The 18,255-nt window shown below is 45.6% G+C and overlaps 1 protein-coding gene across 3 annotated transcripts in view; it reads left to right on the top strand.

Annotated features, from left to right (window-relative positions):
- Positions 1 to 18,255, top strand: part of LOC128692567 (tyrosine-protein kinase FRK) — a 55,467-nt gene that overhangs the window by 11,813 nt on the left and 25,399 nt on the right. For all 3 annotated transcript variants that reach the window (XM_070090080.1, XM_070090081.1, XM_070090082.1), the window contains 3 exons: positions 4,448 to 4,608; positions 8,634 to 8,793; positions 17,258 to 17,431. In XM_070090080.1, the coding sequence (XP_069946181.1) occupies positions 4,448 to 4,608; positions 8,634 to 8,793; positions 17,258 to 17,431 (495 nt within the window). The remainder of the gene's footprint in view (positions 1 to 4,447; positions 4,609 to 8,633; positions 8,794 to 17,257; positions 17,432 to 18,255) is intronic.

Raw genomic sequence — 18,255 nt, 5'->3', positions numbered from 1 at the left:
TCTCTGGTGAGTGGTGCTCCCTCTCCGGTGAGCGATGTTCCTTCTCTGGTGAGTGGTGCTCCCTCTCTGGTGAGCGATGTTCCTTCTCTGGTGAGTGGTGCTCCCTCTCTGGTGAGCGATGTTCCTTCTCTGGTGAGTGGTGCTCCCTCTCTGGTGAGCGATGTTCCTTCTCTGGTGAGTGGTGCTCCCTCTCTGGTGAGCGATGTTCCTTCTCTGGTGAGTGGTGCTCCCTCTCCGGTGAGCGATGTTCCTTCTCTGGTGAGTGGTGCTCCCTCTCCGGTGAGCGATGTTCCTTCTGGTGAGTGGTGCTCCCTCTCTGGTGAGCGATGTTCCTTCTCTGGCGAGTGGTGTTCCCTCTCGATTTGAGAGCTGTTCCTCTCTGGTGTTTCTTCTCTCCAGTAAAAATAGAGATATTGGGTAATGATGATTATGAAGATAATTAACTGATGATCATCAGATGATCAAGAGCAAGTCCTGCATGTTGCCTGCTGCTCAATGTTGTGGGACCCACAGCCTCGGAGAAGTGGATTAAAAGGCTTCAAGGAAGAATATTTGGATTTCAGTGCATATGTACAGTGTAAATGTATACAGTGTATTATGCAAATATATTCATTATCGAGTGGTTGTCTCCTGTGTTCCATCGACCGAGGGACCTGACTGAACTGGTCGCTCTGGATATCCGTGTCATGTGAGGTAAGAAAACGCTGGAAGTTAGTCTGCTAATTCTTTCTGGTGATGTGATGCCCTGTTTACAAGCTAACCTCCAGTCTACACCCCATGTAGCTTGTGTGTGTACTTATTTGTGGTAAAGGAGGCAGATTCTCGGCTCGTGGTTCCTCCTAATTTTATAAAACGAATTCCACAATTTGGTGTCTGGTTGACCATGACAGTATATTTCTCGAGATTGGATGTTCCCTCTTTATCCCGCCCTCCATCACTGCATCCTCTTCTTATCTTTGAATTAAATTTTTCCATGTTCCCTCAACTGTTCCTTCTATTTCTTTTTTTTTGTGATCCAGGTACACTTGCTAATATTCTGTGGTAAACACTCAAGATGGTATGTTAAGCCGCTCCTGGTCATAAAATCACTTTGACTGGACTTTCTTTCCGAAAATTTATTCCCTGTTATTCCTCTCCTGCTGAACATTCAGTGATTGTTATCTCCTCCTCCTCCTCCTCCTCTCTCATCTTTCTCTTCCTGACCCACCATCAGTCTCCTTGCGTCCGTGAACAACAAACGAGGCTACTTTTTTTTTCAAAATAACTTTGACACTAGTTCACTTGTGTTTTTCTTATCCTCTCTTTCTCACGAGTTCTTGTGAACATTTCCAAAGTTTTTTTTTTTTTTTTGAATTTCAGAGTCTCCTTCAGCTTTTTTATTTCTTCAATACATTTTTTGGCTCTTCATCTACCGTTGTCTTTTTCTCCTGTTTCAAGTCTTAATCTCTCTCTTTAAACATTGTCAAAATTTAATACTTCCTCTCTCAACTTCTCATTTATTTATTCTTCGAAGCAGCTGTTACCAGATGTAAATACTACCATCTCCTGCTCTTCCCTCTCTCACCTCATTGTAACTGCTCTTCTATCCAGTTATAAATTTATTTTCCTGTTGATATCACATAGTCAAGTGTTGAAGGTCTTACCGTGATGTCAGTCTTGCCAGGTGATGGAGTGACGGTCAGTTACTGACCTTGTTGAATATTCTCATAACATTGTCTGAAGCAGGTCACTGTGTGTGTGTGTGTGTGTGTGTGTGTGTGTGTGTGTGTGTGTGTGTGTGTGTGTGTGTGTGTGTGTGTGTGTGTGTGTGTGTGTGTTTGTTTTGTCCTTGTTAGTTTCTCCCCGTCCACCTTACCAATTTCTGTCAGTATTTTATTGTTATCTGCGTTGTCTGTCATCCTTGGTTCTTCTTTTCTCTCATGTCATCGGATTTAGCTCCTTTACCTTCTCCTCCTACCTTCTCCATCTTAGCTCTGGGACTAGTCTTATTGCAGACCTCTGCTCTTTTTCCAACTTCTTGACATGCTTGGTCAGGTGCGAGTTTCATAATGGCAGTACATACTCCAACATAGTTCCTGATAAATAATCTTAGATATGAAAGATGAACGTTTGCTGCGGAGATAATGTGGGTGATGTCTTTCTCAGGCGATATTCTTAGTACTCGGCTCACCCAAAGGCTTGCATTATTTGTCCCCTGAGGTTGAACTCCGTTTCCGGCATTATTTATTTATTCCAAATTTTTTTAACTGTATTTACGGGGGTTAACTCATAAATCTTGTCCTAGTCTGTTTGTAGTCTTGCCTGACCCTATCCTCACTGTATTTTCCTCCTTAGTTTTACATCATCCACTCTATGCCTTCCAATATATCATTCACGGACCTAACATCTAGTACTAGTCCTGGTACAAACTCTTGTAGAACCACATTCTTCATACTTGCCCATCTCTTCCTGGACAATCACTCTTTGTTGCTTTACTGCTAAGTACTTCTTGTTCCACTAGTGCATCCTCTGTTATTCCTGCCTGCTCCTCTAGCTCTCGTCCCAGTTTCTTGAGTAAGACTGTTTCAAAAACATGCTTGCAATCCAGAAATATACAGGCCACCCATTCATCCCACCTCTCTCCCTCTCACCACATTTCTAACACGTTTTCATAGAACTACCTGGTTCATGAGACAGGATTTACCATCTCAGAAACTGTGCTCCTCCACTCTTTTTCTAACAATCTTTTTCATAAACTTACGCTCAATACATGTCAGTAACACTGGTATGTAGTTCAATTCTGTGTCTGTTCCATTTCTTTAATATCAAGACCACATCCTCTGTTTTCAACACCTTCATCAGTTGCACTATATCAACCGACTTGCTGAAGATTGTGGATAACAGTTCGCACAGTGATTCTGCTCCTCTCTCAGATCCCACAAAGATGCTAGCAGTAGTTTCTTCACCTCTTCTCCTGTTGTTTACATTGTGTTTTCGATTTCTCTGGAAATGTCTCTTATTTCCTCCAAGGATACTTCCTTAAATATTTTACTTAGCTGACTCAAGAAATCGTAATGACACGATTGCAAACAAACCATACCCCCGGCCGGGATTGAACCCGCGGTCATAGTCTCAAAACTCCAGCCCGTCGCGTTAGCCACTAGACCAGCTAGCCACAATAAGATTCATCCAACTAGGTATATTTCTACACCATAGGAAGGTTAGCACAGGCACCACTGTGACCACAAATGCATTTGTGGTCACAGTGGTGCCTGTGCTAACCTTCCTATGGTGTAGAAATATACCTAGTTGGATGAATCTTATTGTGGCTAGCTGGTCTAGTGGCTAACGCGACGGGCTGGAGTTTTGAGACTATGACCGCGGGTTCAATCCCGGCCGGGGGTATGGTTTATTTTACTTAGCTTCTCGTAGACTACCTGGTCATTTCTTATGAGCTTTTCCTCCTTTCCTTAATGTCCTCTTCATCATAATGTGGTGGTGTAGCAACTCTGGCTCAGACATCACTTCATTTTGTCTCTCATGCCCCTCTGGGTGAACCACGGACTCATTCTGTTTTTGCCATTGTTTCTGCTTTTATGTATGAATTTCTCCTCTGAAACCTTGTATTTTCCAGTTATATTCTCCATTGTTTCAGTCATTGTCGTTCCTTTTTGATCTTTTTCCTACTGCACCTTAATCAGGAATTGCGTCATGCTTGTGTTTACTTTTTTTGAAGTCAGGTTTGTATCATTTTTCCTGTGTTGTCTCCCCAAGTTTACTTCCACACAGTATTTGAAGCTCAGCACTGTGTGGCTGCTAGAACCGAGGGGCTCCCATTCAATATTCCCTGTGCCAGAATCACTGTGCATGTACACAAGGTCCGGCCTTACTGGGTAATCCTCTCTCTCTCTCTCTCTCTCTCTCTCTCTCTCTCTCTGAATGTGTACCCTGATAAGTTGGCATATAAGGTTTTCCATCACCAACTCCAATTTCCTAAACCTCCAGGTCTTCAGTTTCCCGTGACGCTCCAGATTCTTCAGGTGTATTTCCTTGTGGTTAAAGTCTACCATAATCCTGTTGGCTCTTCTAGCCACCTCCACTATTGTGTTTACCATTATTAATTCTTCTAATACTTTTTACTACTACTACTACTGATGCTGTCATTACAACTTTTATTACAAATTTTGTTACTACTCATACAGTTTCTTCCACTAAAACTACCACTACTTCTACTAACTGGTAATACTATTACCAAGATTACCACTCCCTTCTTCTTCCTTCTTCCTGACCTTTCTGGTATTCTCTGTGACATAACAGTGATCCAAAATGGATCAAAACGTAGTCATAAGTTTCCTTTATATATCATCCTTTATGCTGTCAATAACACATTTGTAGTATATTGTGTATACGTTTGTAGTATAATGTGTACAACTTATTTGTAGTATTAACAACAACATGTATCTGGCAGTGTTGTGCAACAAAGCGGTGAAACACTACCTGATGCACCTCAACGCCAGGGGTGGAGTGTACATCTCTCAGCAGGTTATGTTCGACACCGTCAGTGAACTCATACAATACTACCAGACTCACGACGGCCTGGGTACTGTACGACTTAGCACACCTTGTGAGGTACACATTCTCCTTCTCACGTATGTAGACATATGTACAGTATGTAGATGACGTAGAATCACTTGAAATAAGTGAAGTGTTAATATGGAATATTACCATACTGAAGACAGTAATTTTATGATAAGCACTATGTTAATTTGTCATAAATAACCTCTGATAAGGTGATTGAGAAACTAAAGTACTTGTGATTTACGTACCGTTCACTGTTATGTATGTTTGGAGTGGTACTTGATAATGCACAACGAATATTGCTTTCCACTGAAAGCCGATTACTCTGTTTGGACTCTTGGTTCAACAAATAAGAAAATCCAGTTTCAAGATAAAGAATGATGCAAATGATAAAAGAAATCTGACCATTTTATGACAGATTTAGATAATATCCAATACTGCTGGCACAAAATTTCTCCATAGCTGACTGCTGGTACACATCTTGAGCCGCCAGATTGTTTCTCAGATCCAAGAATTCCATCTACAGATCCTCTGGAACACTATTAACATCTGTTGAATGGATTCCTGATGAAAGCTAACTCATTCCTTGACCTCTCCACCGAAAAGTATCGTTGGAATTCGTCCTGTAGGTTGCGTAAATGATCAAATGCTTTCTTTTTTTCCCATAGCATGGAATCCACACTTGGAAATTGAGCCAAATCATTGCGTTCGACTCTTACGATCCACAATTCCAATTTGTCAAGAAAAGCCTTGATGACGTCTGGGCACGAAAACAGATTTGCACCTTTTCCTTGCGGCTGTAAATTTAGTTTCTTCAATATTCCAAAATTGAAAAGATACACAAAGTTGTAGATTTGATGCGTCAACACATTTCGGAATTCCTTTTTCCCTTGAGTAAGGAGAAATGTATCCAACTCTTCTCTCTTTCAGTTGAAAAAATCTGTTGAGTACGTTCCCAGCTGACAACCACTTTAGTATAACGGCAACACATCAAAGTTGAAAACCCAGTCCTGGAACTCCGTGGGTTTTGAGATCATGTTACTGCGATTTCTTGAGTTATGATGGCGGCTTTGAATCTTTCACAATGGTGGGAGATTCATCTAAAAATTTGCACTTGTGGTCATAGTTGGGTCCCTAACTTCTTTTGAGGAGTCTGGTGCGCACAGCCGATGATTTAATGTAACTTACCACCTTCCTCCAGCCCCTTGAAAATGGTGTTCAGTTCTTCCGGCAATGTTTTTGATGCCAATGCTTTCCTATGAATGAATCACGGATCCCCGGTAACTATTGAAGAGCTGTGTCACGAATCTTACGAAAAAAAAACTTCTCCTAAGTCTTCCTCAAAACATGAATCGTGAGAACACTAATAACTGAGAGGACAAAGTGGCATTAGTTGATTCATCCAGTTAGTTGTATGACAAAGTTCTGTGATATCTCAGTTTATCCGTCTCGCTGCGGTTTTGATAGACACAAAAATATCATTCAGCTTCCTTGCTGCTTCCTCGTCAAGAACAAGCAGCACCATCTCTTGTGGTATGAGGTTTTATAAGGCTTCTTGGACTCTGTGATACTTTGTGTGCAACAATGTAGGAAGCGCGCACCACACTGCTTCACTTTTCACAGATGCACCTGTTGAGTCGAGATTCTGATGCTTAAAACTTGATAACTACCACTCGAAAAAATCTTCATCCTTCAATACACAAATGACCAGCACATAAGAGAAGCTTACGACGACGTTTCGGTCCGACTTGAACCTTTACAAAGTGTACAAGAATGGTATACAATACCGACAAGATGAAAACTGGTATTGCATACCATTCTTGTACAACTTGTCAGACACTGCAACATCATGGAATCTTGATTCAAGGGACATCTACATGACCTTCACGGCTACTACAACTACTACATCTTACCCATCCCTTTGGGTATGACCTACTTCCACTTGGGTCTCCCGCCTACCCGTGGCTATGCCCTCGTCTGCTACCTGTCCCAGTCCACCTGACGTTAGTATATAAGCGCCAGCCTCTTTGCCTCAGCTCCAGAATCTTCACGACCACGGTGCTCTTCCCACCAACTCCAAGGCTGAGGGACTGATTACCTCATCTTTTGTATATAGTTCTACTGTCTTCATATTATGTCCTAGAATCTGTATTGATAAAGCCACTGGATGGCGAAACGTCTACAATAAAGATACCCAGATGTTGCACATGTGTCTCAGTTTTCATTTACAAAGTCACACTAGTCCAAGTCAGACCGAAGCGTCGTCGTAAGCTCCTCTCTCTCCTATGTACAGTTATTTGTGTATTGTACCAGTCACGGTATTGTGCCTTTTTGTTCTTTATCTTCAGCTTTCGTTTGCAAGTTGGAGTGACGCTTTCCAAGATGGAGTTCCAGCTTAGCTGGCTTCACTGAGTCACTTCCCAGGACTTTGCAACATGACTCACGAAATCGTAATGACACGATTGCGCGTCGATCTGGAGTTTTATGACTCTCTGATCGAGGGTTCTATCCCCGCCCGTGGTATGGTTTACTTTGCAACACATAACACATTGTGGTATAATCAACGTCTTTTTCTTGACAAGTGCAGCCAGATTTTACGTAGTCCTCCGAAAACTTGCACCTATAGTACTATTACTTCCTGTCTTTACCATTATACCAGATCAATGGGCAATGCAACGAAATTTGTTTATTTTTTCATGGCGTTCGCTGCCATTGACAGTAATGTATGATTTTAAATTATTACAATCTACTTTGAATTACTAAATTATAGGCGATTATTATTTATTTTAACTGCACGCAGCACCATGGTAGACTGACGTCAACTCTGGAGACGACAACATTTAAAAAGGAATCCATGTAGGTTGCAAGGTTATCCAGGTGGCTTTTTTAACCCATCCTGTCTCTACCTTCACCTACATAAATGGATGTGATACACATGCTCGAGTTCTCAAAACTTACATTTAACAATAGAAATTATAATTTAACTACCTCACTCCAGTAAGACAAGAGAGGACGAGTTGTTCGTTACGAGTTGCTCCCTGTGAGGCAATGGTCGACACTCAAACCTTATTTTAGTTTTAATATTAGTTTTTAGACATTTTCCATCCAATAATTATAAAAACGCGCACGGTCAGTCAATTATGAAGTTAAATCTCCTATGATACATGACTTGTATGACATGTAGAAGGCAAAATGTTGAGGCTAAAGCAAGGATACTCTTATCTCTTGCTGTTACGGACGTAACTCATCTCAAGTACTTTGGTAATCAAGAACTAGTGAAGCAAGATTTGCGGCGGCTCTCTGAAAACGATTTACATAACTCTTTTGATGGCCAGTTGGCAGAATCTCGTCTCACGTTATGATCACTTTCTGACATGTTAAAATTGAATTAATGTCCATGGATGAGAATAGAGAATAATCTGCGCTGGAGAAGACGACAATAGAGGAGATAGATTGGCTGTACAATGGAAACTAACACGACACTATTCAACAACACAGGAAGAACGACACGGCAGCCACTCAGAGAGTTACGTACGCTGAGGTTCAATGCCAGATGCAGGGTTGTCCTGCCTGCCAGCCTAGATTATTGTACGTAAGAATGAATATAAGAATGCCACCCGGCCGATTGGACCTGCTCACGCAGTGTGATCCTAAGCAATGTTTCTGTGGACCACAAAAACCGAAAGGTCTTCACTGCCCCGGTGGCCTGGTGGCTAAAGCTCTCGCTTTACACACGGAGGGCCCGGGTTCGATTCCCGGCGGGATGGAAGCATTTCGACGTGTTTTCTTACACCTGTTGTCATGTTCACCTAGCAGCAAATAGGTGCCTAGGTGTTAGTCGACTGGTGTGGGTCGCATCCTGAGGACAAGACTGAGGACCCCAATGGAAATAAGACAGACAGACCTCGATGACGCACAGACTTTCTTGGGTTATCCTGGGTGCCTAACCCTCCGCGATTAAAAATCCGAAGAAAATCTTATCTATCTTATCTCTTAACCGCTAGTGATTCATGGATTACCAATTGAGAACCACTTATACACATATTAAATCTTTCAGTATTGTTGTGTCTCAACAGAGTGAGCCTGTGACCCTCATTGGTGGCGAAGGTCAGTGGGAGATCACTCGCTCGTGTTTAGTGCCCACAGGAGAGGTGCTGGGGGAGGGTCAATTTGGACAAGTCTACAAGGCACTATGGAACAAGGCCACCCCTGTCGCTGTTAAAGAGATGAAGCATGGTAAGTGGTGGGTGCTTGCAAGTGGGATGGGTACTTATAAGTGAGTGGTTGCAAGTTAGGGATGGCTGAAAGTGGATGGTGAATGTAAAGGCCTGGTGGATGTAAATAGTGTATGTATGTATAATGTTCGCCAAGACCATAGTCCTGGCACGGGTCCCAATCTTGCGATGACCCGTCTCTGGCTCCCGAGGGAGAAAGGTTTCCACAATGATGCGACGCATGCCGCTCAAGCGCCCCTCTGGTCAGTTCAACTGGTGCATCTCATAAGCGACACCATATGTAACTATGGACACTAGCGAGGAGGAGGATATGTCATTATTACAGGTAACAGCTTGTCTGGTTCGTTGACCCCATGGTACACTAGTGTGGCCGCAGTCATCTCTGGGTCCACTTCGGGAGGGAATATCACCCCTAGTTGCCTGCGGAGTGTCTCAGTAGCTTCGCACTCTAGAAGATAGTGTGTTAGGGGCCGCTGGACAACGTGCTGACAGTACTGGCACATCTCCTCAGCCTTGTCTACCATCATCTTGGCTGTGGGAAAGCCCAAACGAAGCCGATGGATGGCGGTACACTGCGCTCTGGACCAGCTTCTATCATGTGGAGGGGGTTCTCCCTGAGTCGCTGCTCGGTACCACTGTTGAGATGGGGTATCACCTAAGACCTCCCCCATAAGTTTCGTGGCTCTGGCAGCCACCAGTTTGGTCTGTCGTAGGCTGATTGGGACAGTAATCCCAACATGTGGATAGTCTGTTGCTGCCTCGGCTGCATCATCTGCCGCCTCATTTCCCCGGATGCCAGCATGGCTGGGGATCCAGTTCAATGTCGATCTGTTACCTTGAACTTCTAAGGCTGTCATTATGCTCAGGATAGATGTGATGAGGTGAACATTATCCTGTGGTTGAGGATGGGAGAGGGCATTGATTGCAGAGGTGGAATCAAAATGTATGACAGGTCGGAGTCGATGTCGTAGAGCATGTGACAATGCCTGCTTAATCGCCACCAGCTCAGCTTGAAGGATCGTGCAGTGGTCAGGGAGTCGCCAGCCTTGTGTGTGACCATTGTGGTACAGTCCAGCTGCTGCTCTCTTCCTGTCAGGGTCGACAGAACCATCTGTGAAATACACTGCACATGTGCCTCCCTCTGCCAGTGCCATGCTTGTCTCAGCATGATTGCTGAGGGTGTCTTGACTGCAGAGACACTTAGAGATGGGTAGCTGCATGATGAAAACATCGGCTGGATCTGGGCGCCAGGGAGGTGGTGGATGATACCCAGCAACAGGAAGGTCACAACTCTTCTCACAGAGCAGCTGTACAGGCAGCAGCTTCCGAACGAATCCAGGAGTAGTCCGTGAAGAGTGTGGGATCTTGTGACATGGTTGTTAATATCCGTCTCCTTAGTGGGGTACCTTGCTGCCGGTGCAGAATCGTGGCCACTTTGCAGGCGTTTATGTATCTTACTCTGTCAGCCAAGGAAGGAAGCCGGGCCTCAGATCTGAGACATACTGTGTTGGTCCAGATGGGGGCACCAAGCATAGTTCTTATCGCCTGGTTTTGTACGACCTCCACCCTTTGCCTGCTCTGCGGGAAGAGATGAGCTAAAGCCGGTGCACCGTAGTCAATGAGCGAGCGTATAGCTTGTATATAGTACAAACGAAGTACATCTTTGCTTGCCCCTGCACGGTGCCTCGTCATGGCTCTCATGGCGTTGAGTCTGAGTAGAGCACGTGACCTGACATACTCGGCCTGTTTCTGAAAGGTCAGCTTTTTATCAATGTAGATTCCCAAGTACAGGTAGGAGCCTGTCCACTCAAGTTCTATATCCTGAATACGTAATCTATTCATAGGATCTGGTCCCTTGAACATCATTGCAAGAGATTTCTCGGCCGAGATCTTGAGGCCTAGTTCCTTGCAAGACTGCGTAATTAGGTACAAAGCTCTCTGAGCCTGTCGTTCTAAATTGCCTTTCCCATTCACTACTAGTGCAAGATCATCAGCATAGCTGAGGAGCTGTGTACCACTATGAAAGGGAAGGCTCACAAGTTCCTGCATAAGGATGTTAAACAGGGTAGGACTGAGCACACCTCCTTGTGGCGTACCGTTTTCCAGGGTTTTAAAGGAAGAGTAGTGTCCCTGAAAGCTGACACAGGCCTGCCTGCCCCTAAGGTAGGACTCTATCCAGGCCAGGAGGCGTCCTTTGATTCCCTTCCGAGCTAGTATTGCCAGAATTGCTGTGGGGCTGGCTAGCTCAAATGCCTTCTCAAGGTCGAGGTAAACGACGATACTAGGTTTTTTGTTGCTATCAGCAATCTGGCTTAGTAGAGTGGTTATGCACTCTGCTGTTCCCACTCCTTTGGTGAAGCCAAATATGTGATGATGAGAGGGTCCAAGTTTCCATAGGAGGCGGTTTAACACCATCCTCTCAGCAGTCTTGGCTAAGCAGCTGGTCAGCGATATGGGTCTCATACTGCCTGGGTTCTTGGGCTTTGGAATTGGTACGATTGTAGCTTTCTTCCAAGCTGCTGGGAGTGTCCTGGCCCTCCACGACTTGTTAATGACGTCTAGTATGGCCTCCCATCCACTCTGCCCAGCCCGTGCAATCATGGAGTACGTCACACCATCGATGCCCGGGGCATTGTCACCTGTGTTCTTAATGGCACGTCGGAGTTCCAAGTCCGTGAGGTCTACATCAGTCACATCTTCCGACTCACATGTAGCTTGTATCGTTAGCTGGCGCTGTGGCAGAAGATCCGTCTGTATATTCCGGATGTCCTGTGGGAGCTGAGTGGAGGCTCCCCTGGAAGTGAAAAGCTCCACTAGTTTCTCTGCTTCCTGGGATGGGTTCGGGTGTGCTGGTGGCCTCGGCTTGCTCTTACCAGTTGCTATGTTGAGCTTGCCCCATATCTCAGATAAGGTGGTGTGATGCCCGAATGTTGAGCACCACTCCAGCCATTTCTCAGTTTTTACTCTGAGAGAGATTCTGCGGGCATGCTGCACAATGGCTCTCAGAGTATTCCTTTTCTCTGCCGTAGGGTTACGCCTGTATAGCTTCCTAAAAGAGTTGATGCGGTGGTTCTGCTCCCGCACCTCGTCGTTGTAGAACCACCAGTCTCTTTTGTGAGTGCGTCCTGCGGACTTCTTTGGAATTGCGCACTCTGCTGCCTGGATGAGAACAGTGATTAGCTCCTGTTCAGCCGTATCACAGTCTTCAGATAGAGAGTATGTGGACCACCAGTTATGAAGATAATCCTGGAACACCTTCCAGTTGGCCCTCTTTACGTCCCATCTAGGAGGCAGCACAACTGTGGGAGGCCTGTTGATGTTGAAGGTGGTGATCACTGCAAAGTGATCACTGACAAGGTGAGGATGAGTTTCCCATGTGTCTCATGCTGCGAGTTGTCTTGACCCGAAGGTAAGGTCGAGGCAGCCACCCAACAGGTGTGTGGGGTCTCCATTCCTTAGCAACTTTACCTCTGGAATATCGTGTAGGAGCATTGCTATATGTCTGCCAGCAGCATTGGTTGCTGAGTGAGAGTGCAGAATAGGGTGATGTGCGTTGAAATCTCCACCCACAATAATACACTCAGTGCGTGCTAGTGCGAGGAGCTCTGCAATGTCGAGGGTGTGTCTTGGGTTCTTGTAGATGTTATAGATGGTAATGGGCGCCCCAGGTATGTGCACAAGGATGGCCTGTACCTCGACATCCTCCCCACAGTCCACAGGGTTGGCTATAACCTCGTGAGGTATCGTATTGGATACAAATACAGCTGTGCCTCTGCAGTGAATGCCCGGGTCCATGTGCCGAAAATACCCAGCAAAACCGGGTAGTCTTGGGCACATAGTCGGGACAGTCAGAGTTTCTTGTAGCAAGACGATGTCAACCCTATCCCGAATTACTGCCTCCAGCAAGAGGTGCTGTTTGCCCCCTCAGGCCCTGAATGTTCCATTGTAGGACCTTGAGGGTGTGATTTGGTACCGAGGTTATTCCATCGCTGTTGTTTCCTGAGCTGGAGACTGAGTCCTGCCCGCTCTGAGAACCTGCAAATTCATGACATCCACTGTCTCCTCTTCGGTCAGAAAGCACACTCTCAGGAGAGTACTGACCATCTGCCGGAATGCGCTCTGTTGTTCCGTGGAGTTGATTGTGTTGCAAATAAGATCCGTGAACACCTTGATGAGTGCTACGAGATCCTCCCTGGTGAGGGCCTGCTTTGGAGATGGGTTCGAAACAGTGGATATTATCTGGGCTGCTGTGGTCTGTAGGGACTGCTGAGGGTTGGATTTCTTTATTGTATGCACCGTGGTCTGTTGCTGTATACCAGGTTGAGTAGCCGGGATCTGCTGGTGAGGTGCCAGTTGAGTCTGCAAAGCGCCTGTGCCGGGTAAGGAGTGCCTGCGTTGTCGTGCTATGGCCGGTGGGGGCTCGTTTAGTGCAGCCTGCTGATCGCATTGACCCGATGCACCCTGTTGACGCCTCCTGTTCCTCTTGTTTCTGTTTCTTCGTTGAGGTAGGGGTGCAGGAGGTTCTTGACCTTGACGCCTGGTTGAGGCTTCGAGGGTTGGGAATTCCTGGGCATTGACTTGGTTTAGCTGCTGAGAGATCTGCGGTATGGCAGGGTTCTCTGCACCCATCGTATGATGATCCGTCGTAGCCTGTTGCCGAGTTTTTGGCGTCTTCCAGACTTCTTGAATTCTGGCGAGCCTCTCGGGGCATCAAGGATTCTAGGCATGGTGTTTCTGCCTGCAGTTCGGGCATTGTGGAGTGGGTGGCGATGCATTTTTCAGCTTGGTGATGCATTCCTCGGTAGGGTGGTGCTGGCTGCAGACACCGCAGATTACTCTGTTCGGACAGAGTGCACCCAGGTGTCCATAACGCTGACACTTGAAACAGCGAACTGGTTCTGCTGTGAAGGTCCTCACATCGTACCTGCCCCAAGAACCGAGGTCCAGCTGGGATGGCAGTGGTCCTACATGCTGAATGAGAACCTGTCGGGTTGGTGCGTTGCCTGCCGTCTTTGCCTTGAGACGTTGAGCTGACACCACACTGGGGTGAGCTGCTACTGCCTCGATGGGCATCAGCGGGTATCGCATCACTACACCCTTGGTGATCTTCTGCAGAGAGTCCAGTTCCTCCAGGGTGAATGAGCGATCTGTCTCCATGACTCTCTTCAAGGTGGTATACATTTCCTTGTTGAGAGGAGTCGATATTGGTTCTCCCCTCAAGTTGAACCATATCTTGAACTTCAGGTTGTGTCGTGATTCCAGGTATGAAACAACCCCATAGTGGGTTCTGTGGTCCCCATAAGACTTCACCTTGAATTTGCCAGGTCGGTTGAGCTGGTTTGCCTGCTCCTTGGACGGACGGTGCTTCTTCTTGTCCACAGTGTTCCATCCCTCTTGGTTTTCGGGGGGTGCGGTGTTTATTTCCGCACCTGTTTCTATTGTCGCTGGCTCCATGGTTGGGACTGTCAGATCTGCTAAAATGTGAGCAGGATCTTCCTCTTCCTCTCGCAACTTCTTCGCTAGAATTTCGCCCCACATTTCCAAATCTGAGTCCTCCGTCGTGTTCATGGAGCATCGTGGTCTCTTCTTTTCGGCAGAAGCCATGTGCCTATCTTGTGATAAGGTAGTGAACTCCGTGAACTGAGAGTGTGTCAATGGATTGTCGTAATACGAGTCTGGTACGTGTAAATAGTGAGTGATTACAATGTTTATATGGATGGGTGATTGTAGATGGTGAACAGGTGAATCGTGTCAGGTGGTGCATGAGTGGGCGATGTTAGGTGCTGTATGCGTGGGTGGTAGACGATAAACTGGTGGGGGGTAATTAGTTGTTTATACTTGGGTGGTGTTTAGGTGGCTGCTTGAAAATGGAGTACAGATGGATGGTAGTAGGTGGAACACAAGTAGAAAGATGTCACTGGAGTCTAGGCAGTGACAACCCAACCCAGAGAGACAGTGAAGGCTACAGTACGTTCGTATGAACCATACTAAGTGGATATCAGTTTGTAACTGGCCTTACACAGATGAACTAATTCCACTTACTTTTTCAAGGTTAGGTAAGGCTCGTCAGGAAACAGGACAAGCGTTTCCTGACGTGGGTCTTAGATGACCCAGCATTGGAGTTTTTGGTCATCTGGCCGACGCCTTCCGCTGGCTTACCCGCCCACGACTTTAAAATTATGATCATAGTTTACTTTTTTCCAGACTGATTACTGTACAAGAGCTGTCACTGCATGTTGATCAAGAGTCGCTTATATTATCCTGGAGTCCGTTGTGTAGGCCTGGAGTCCGTTGTGTAGGCCTGGAGTCCGTTGTGTAGGCCTGGAGTCCGTTGTGTAGGCCTGGAGTCCCTTGTGTAGGCCTGGAGTCCCTTGTGTAGGCCTGGAGTCCCTTGTGTAGGCCTGGAGTCCCTTGTGTAGGCCTGGAGTCCCTTGTGTAGGCCTGGAGTCCCTTGTGTAGGCCTGGAGTCCCTTGTGTAGGCCTGGAGTCCCTTGTGTAGGCCTGGAGTCCCTTGTGTAGGCCTGGAGTCCCTTGTGTAGGCCTGGAGTCCCTTGTGTAGGCCTGGAGTCCCTTGTGTAGGCATGGAGCCTGTTGTGTAGGCATGGAGTCCGTTGTGTTGGCATGGAGTCCGTTGTGTAGGCATGGAGTCCGTTGTGTAGGCATGGAGTCCGTTGTGTAGGCAAGGAGTCCGTTGTGTAGGCCTACAATAAGTTGTGTTGTTCTAGAGAAAGTTGTGAAGACCTGGAGTCAGTTGTGCAGGCTTACAGTTAATGTTGGCCTAGATTCAGTTTAGGCCTACAGTCAGTTGTGTAGGGCTGAAGTCATTTGTGTAGGTCTTGAGTCAGTTGTGTAGTCCTGGAGTCAGTTATGTAGGCCTCAAATCAGTCGTGTTGTTCTGGAGTCAGTGATGTAGGCCTGGAGTTTTACGAACGCAGGAAATACCAGCGTAGGCACAATCAACAGACCTGTCAAGAGTTTTAGCAACACTGTACACTGGGTGTCTTCCTTTGTGTACCCATATATTCCCACAACGAATACTTTTATATGATATACGTAGTAAGTCTGGATGATAACATAATATGAGTAGGTGAATGAGAGAGTAAGAGAATAAGAATGAATATTCTCACTGGCTGATGCTTATACACACAGAGGACAAAATTCTCATGTGTGTTAATCAGCTGGAAGCGTGCAAGTAGCTGAAGCTTCAGGGTGGCCCCTGATTACATGGTAGGCTACCCTGGGCCCCCCTCACTTTGGTACTTTCATTCACACCAGCAATAAGCTACCATGGTGTCAGCTTACTGACAGTATGCTGGAATGTGGTTACATGTATTGCACGCACGTCGAATGTAATGATGGACTCCGTGCAGGTTACATTGAGTCCAGTGTGTATTCCTAGAGTTCATTGGGAATGACTGGAGTCCTTTGTGTAGCGGTGGGATATGTAGGTCTAGGGTAAGATGTATAGGCCTGGAGTCAGTTGTATTGACCTGGAGTCCGTTGTGTAAGCCTGGAGTCAGTAGTGTTGGCTTTAAGATAGTTGTGTGACGTCAATTGTGAAGACGTGGTAGCCCTGATGAGTCAAACGATCAAAGGAAGAGTGACACTGAATACCTGAACCGGACTCTCTTGTCTAGTGTTACTTGCTATCTTATCCTGTGTTCAACTTTTGAAACTCCGTCATCTGATATGTGAGCTTATCACTCAACATATCCTCCATAAATAAGATTTTCTGTATGGGTTCTTACTTATACTTCTTAAACGAAACAAGTAAATAATCTTTCTGGTAATTCATCTAATACAAGCTTTATATTGCTGACTAATGACTAGTCTTTCAATTAACCTTTAAAATAATTGTTCCAAGAGGCATTACTCATTGATAAATGCCGTTATTATCGTATTTTCCACTTTGCCTTTTACGTCTGTGTTCAGTAACTATAGTGTGTCCACCTTATTTTATTTAAAATTATAATTTCAATTAATGGTTGGTAAGGTACTGATTGCATGGGAGTATTTCTTGGTATAATGTTTCACTGCAAAATAGCTTGATCAAGTACAGAAGATAACGCAGAAAGTCTCATCTTACGTAGAACATCCAGGCTGTGTAGTTAGGTTAAGTTTAATTGATTTTTCTTTAGTAATTTATATTTCTGATAGAGCCAGTTGTGTCGAAAAGTTGTACCAATATTGTTTACTCTGGAGGCAATTTCTAATTCACTTTACTGTCGGCTCTTCTCTATTTCTCGGGAAATTTGTAGCATTACAGTTGTGTCCCCGTTTCTCCTTCCTTCAATAATCCTAAAATAAGTATTGTCTCAGCCAAAGTAACTATTTCTTCAGTTCCATGATCTTAGCTGCTACTCATTCTGAGAAAGCTAACCAAATGTTCTTTACAAGTGCCCTAAACTTTACACTCACCATAACCTAACACTGTGCAAGCTCACCTTGCTGCCCACTCTTGCCAGACTGCATGAACATGATGGAGTTCCACCGAGAGGCCGAGACGATGCAGCGGCTGCGACATCCTCGTCTGGTCAAACTATACGGCCTTTGTACCAAGCCGGTCGGTGAACCTCTGCTTATAATCACTGAATTCGTCCCTCACGGCTCCTTGCGCGAGCATCTTCGTGACCATAACAGTGAGTGATAGGTCTGACAGACAGACAGTAAGTCAGTATCTCTGTCCCTCACTCTCTCCCTCACTCTCTCCCTCTCCCTCACTCTCTCCCTCTCCCTCACTCTCTCCCTCACTCTCTCCCTCTCCCTCACTCTCTCCCTCACTCTCTCCCTCTCCCTCTTTATTTATGTGACGAAAGATTTGTAATTAATCAAAAAGCAACAATTCATTAATGTGCTATGGCTGGAGTGGACAGTCTGAGGCTCGTAACCTGGAGAGCCTCGCTGCCAGCCGCCCCACACACGCTCATCACTAGTACTACAACCAGGAAATTCTTTTTCCTGGTGAGATTAATGTCAGCCACAACATGCGACTCGTTCTCTGTTTTTCACTGAGGCTGCCCGATCCCACCAGCAGGCAGTGATAAATATAGTTGTTTTCCCTTCACAGACACTATTGTTCTGAATAATTCCTAATAAACGAATTGATATGTGTACACACACACACACACACACACACACACACACACACACACACACACACACACACACACACACACACACACACACACACAATATTAGACATTAAAGTAAGGCATGCGAGGTCCCCTCTAAAACCACGACATCCTACAAGCATGAAGGAAGTTATTACGATACATTCTTCATGCCTTCATGAAGTTCCTCCTCGACTCGTGGATAGTGTTCTAGTGTTCTTCGGCCATGGGAGTGTGACAGTTTTTTTCCTAGTAGAACTCATTGAGGATTAAACTCGAGGAAATTTCTTGGTCATTCATTAGATGGCCAGACATCTTATAGCCACAGTAGCACGCATTGAGTTTTTTTTTAA

The sequence above is a fragment of the Cherax quadricarinatus genome, chromosome 30, assembly GCF_038502225.1.
Source record: "Cherax quadricarinatus isolate ZL_2023a chromosome 30, ASM3850222v1, whole genome shotgun sequence".
Lineage (NCBI taxonomy): Eukaryota > Metazoa > Arthropoda > Malacostraca > Decapoda > Parastacidae > Cherax > Cherax quadricarinatus.
The sequence above is the reverse complement of the archived record's forward strand: the minus strand, read 5'-3'. Positions and strand labels throughout refer to the sequence as shown.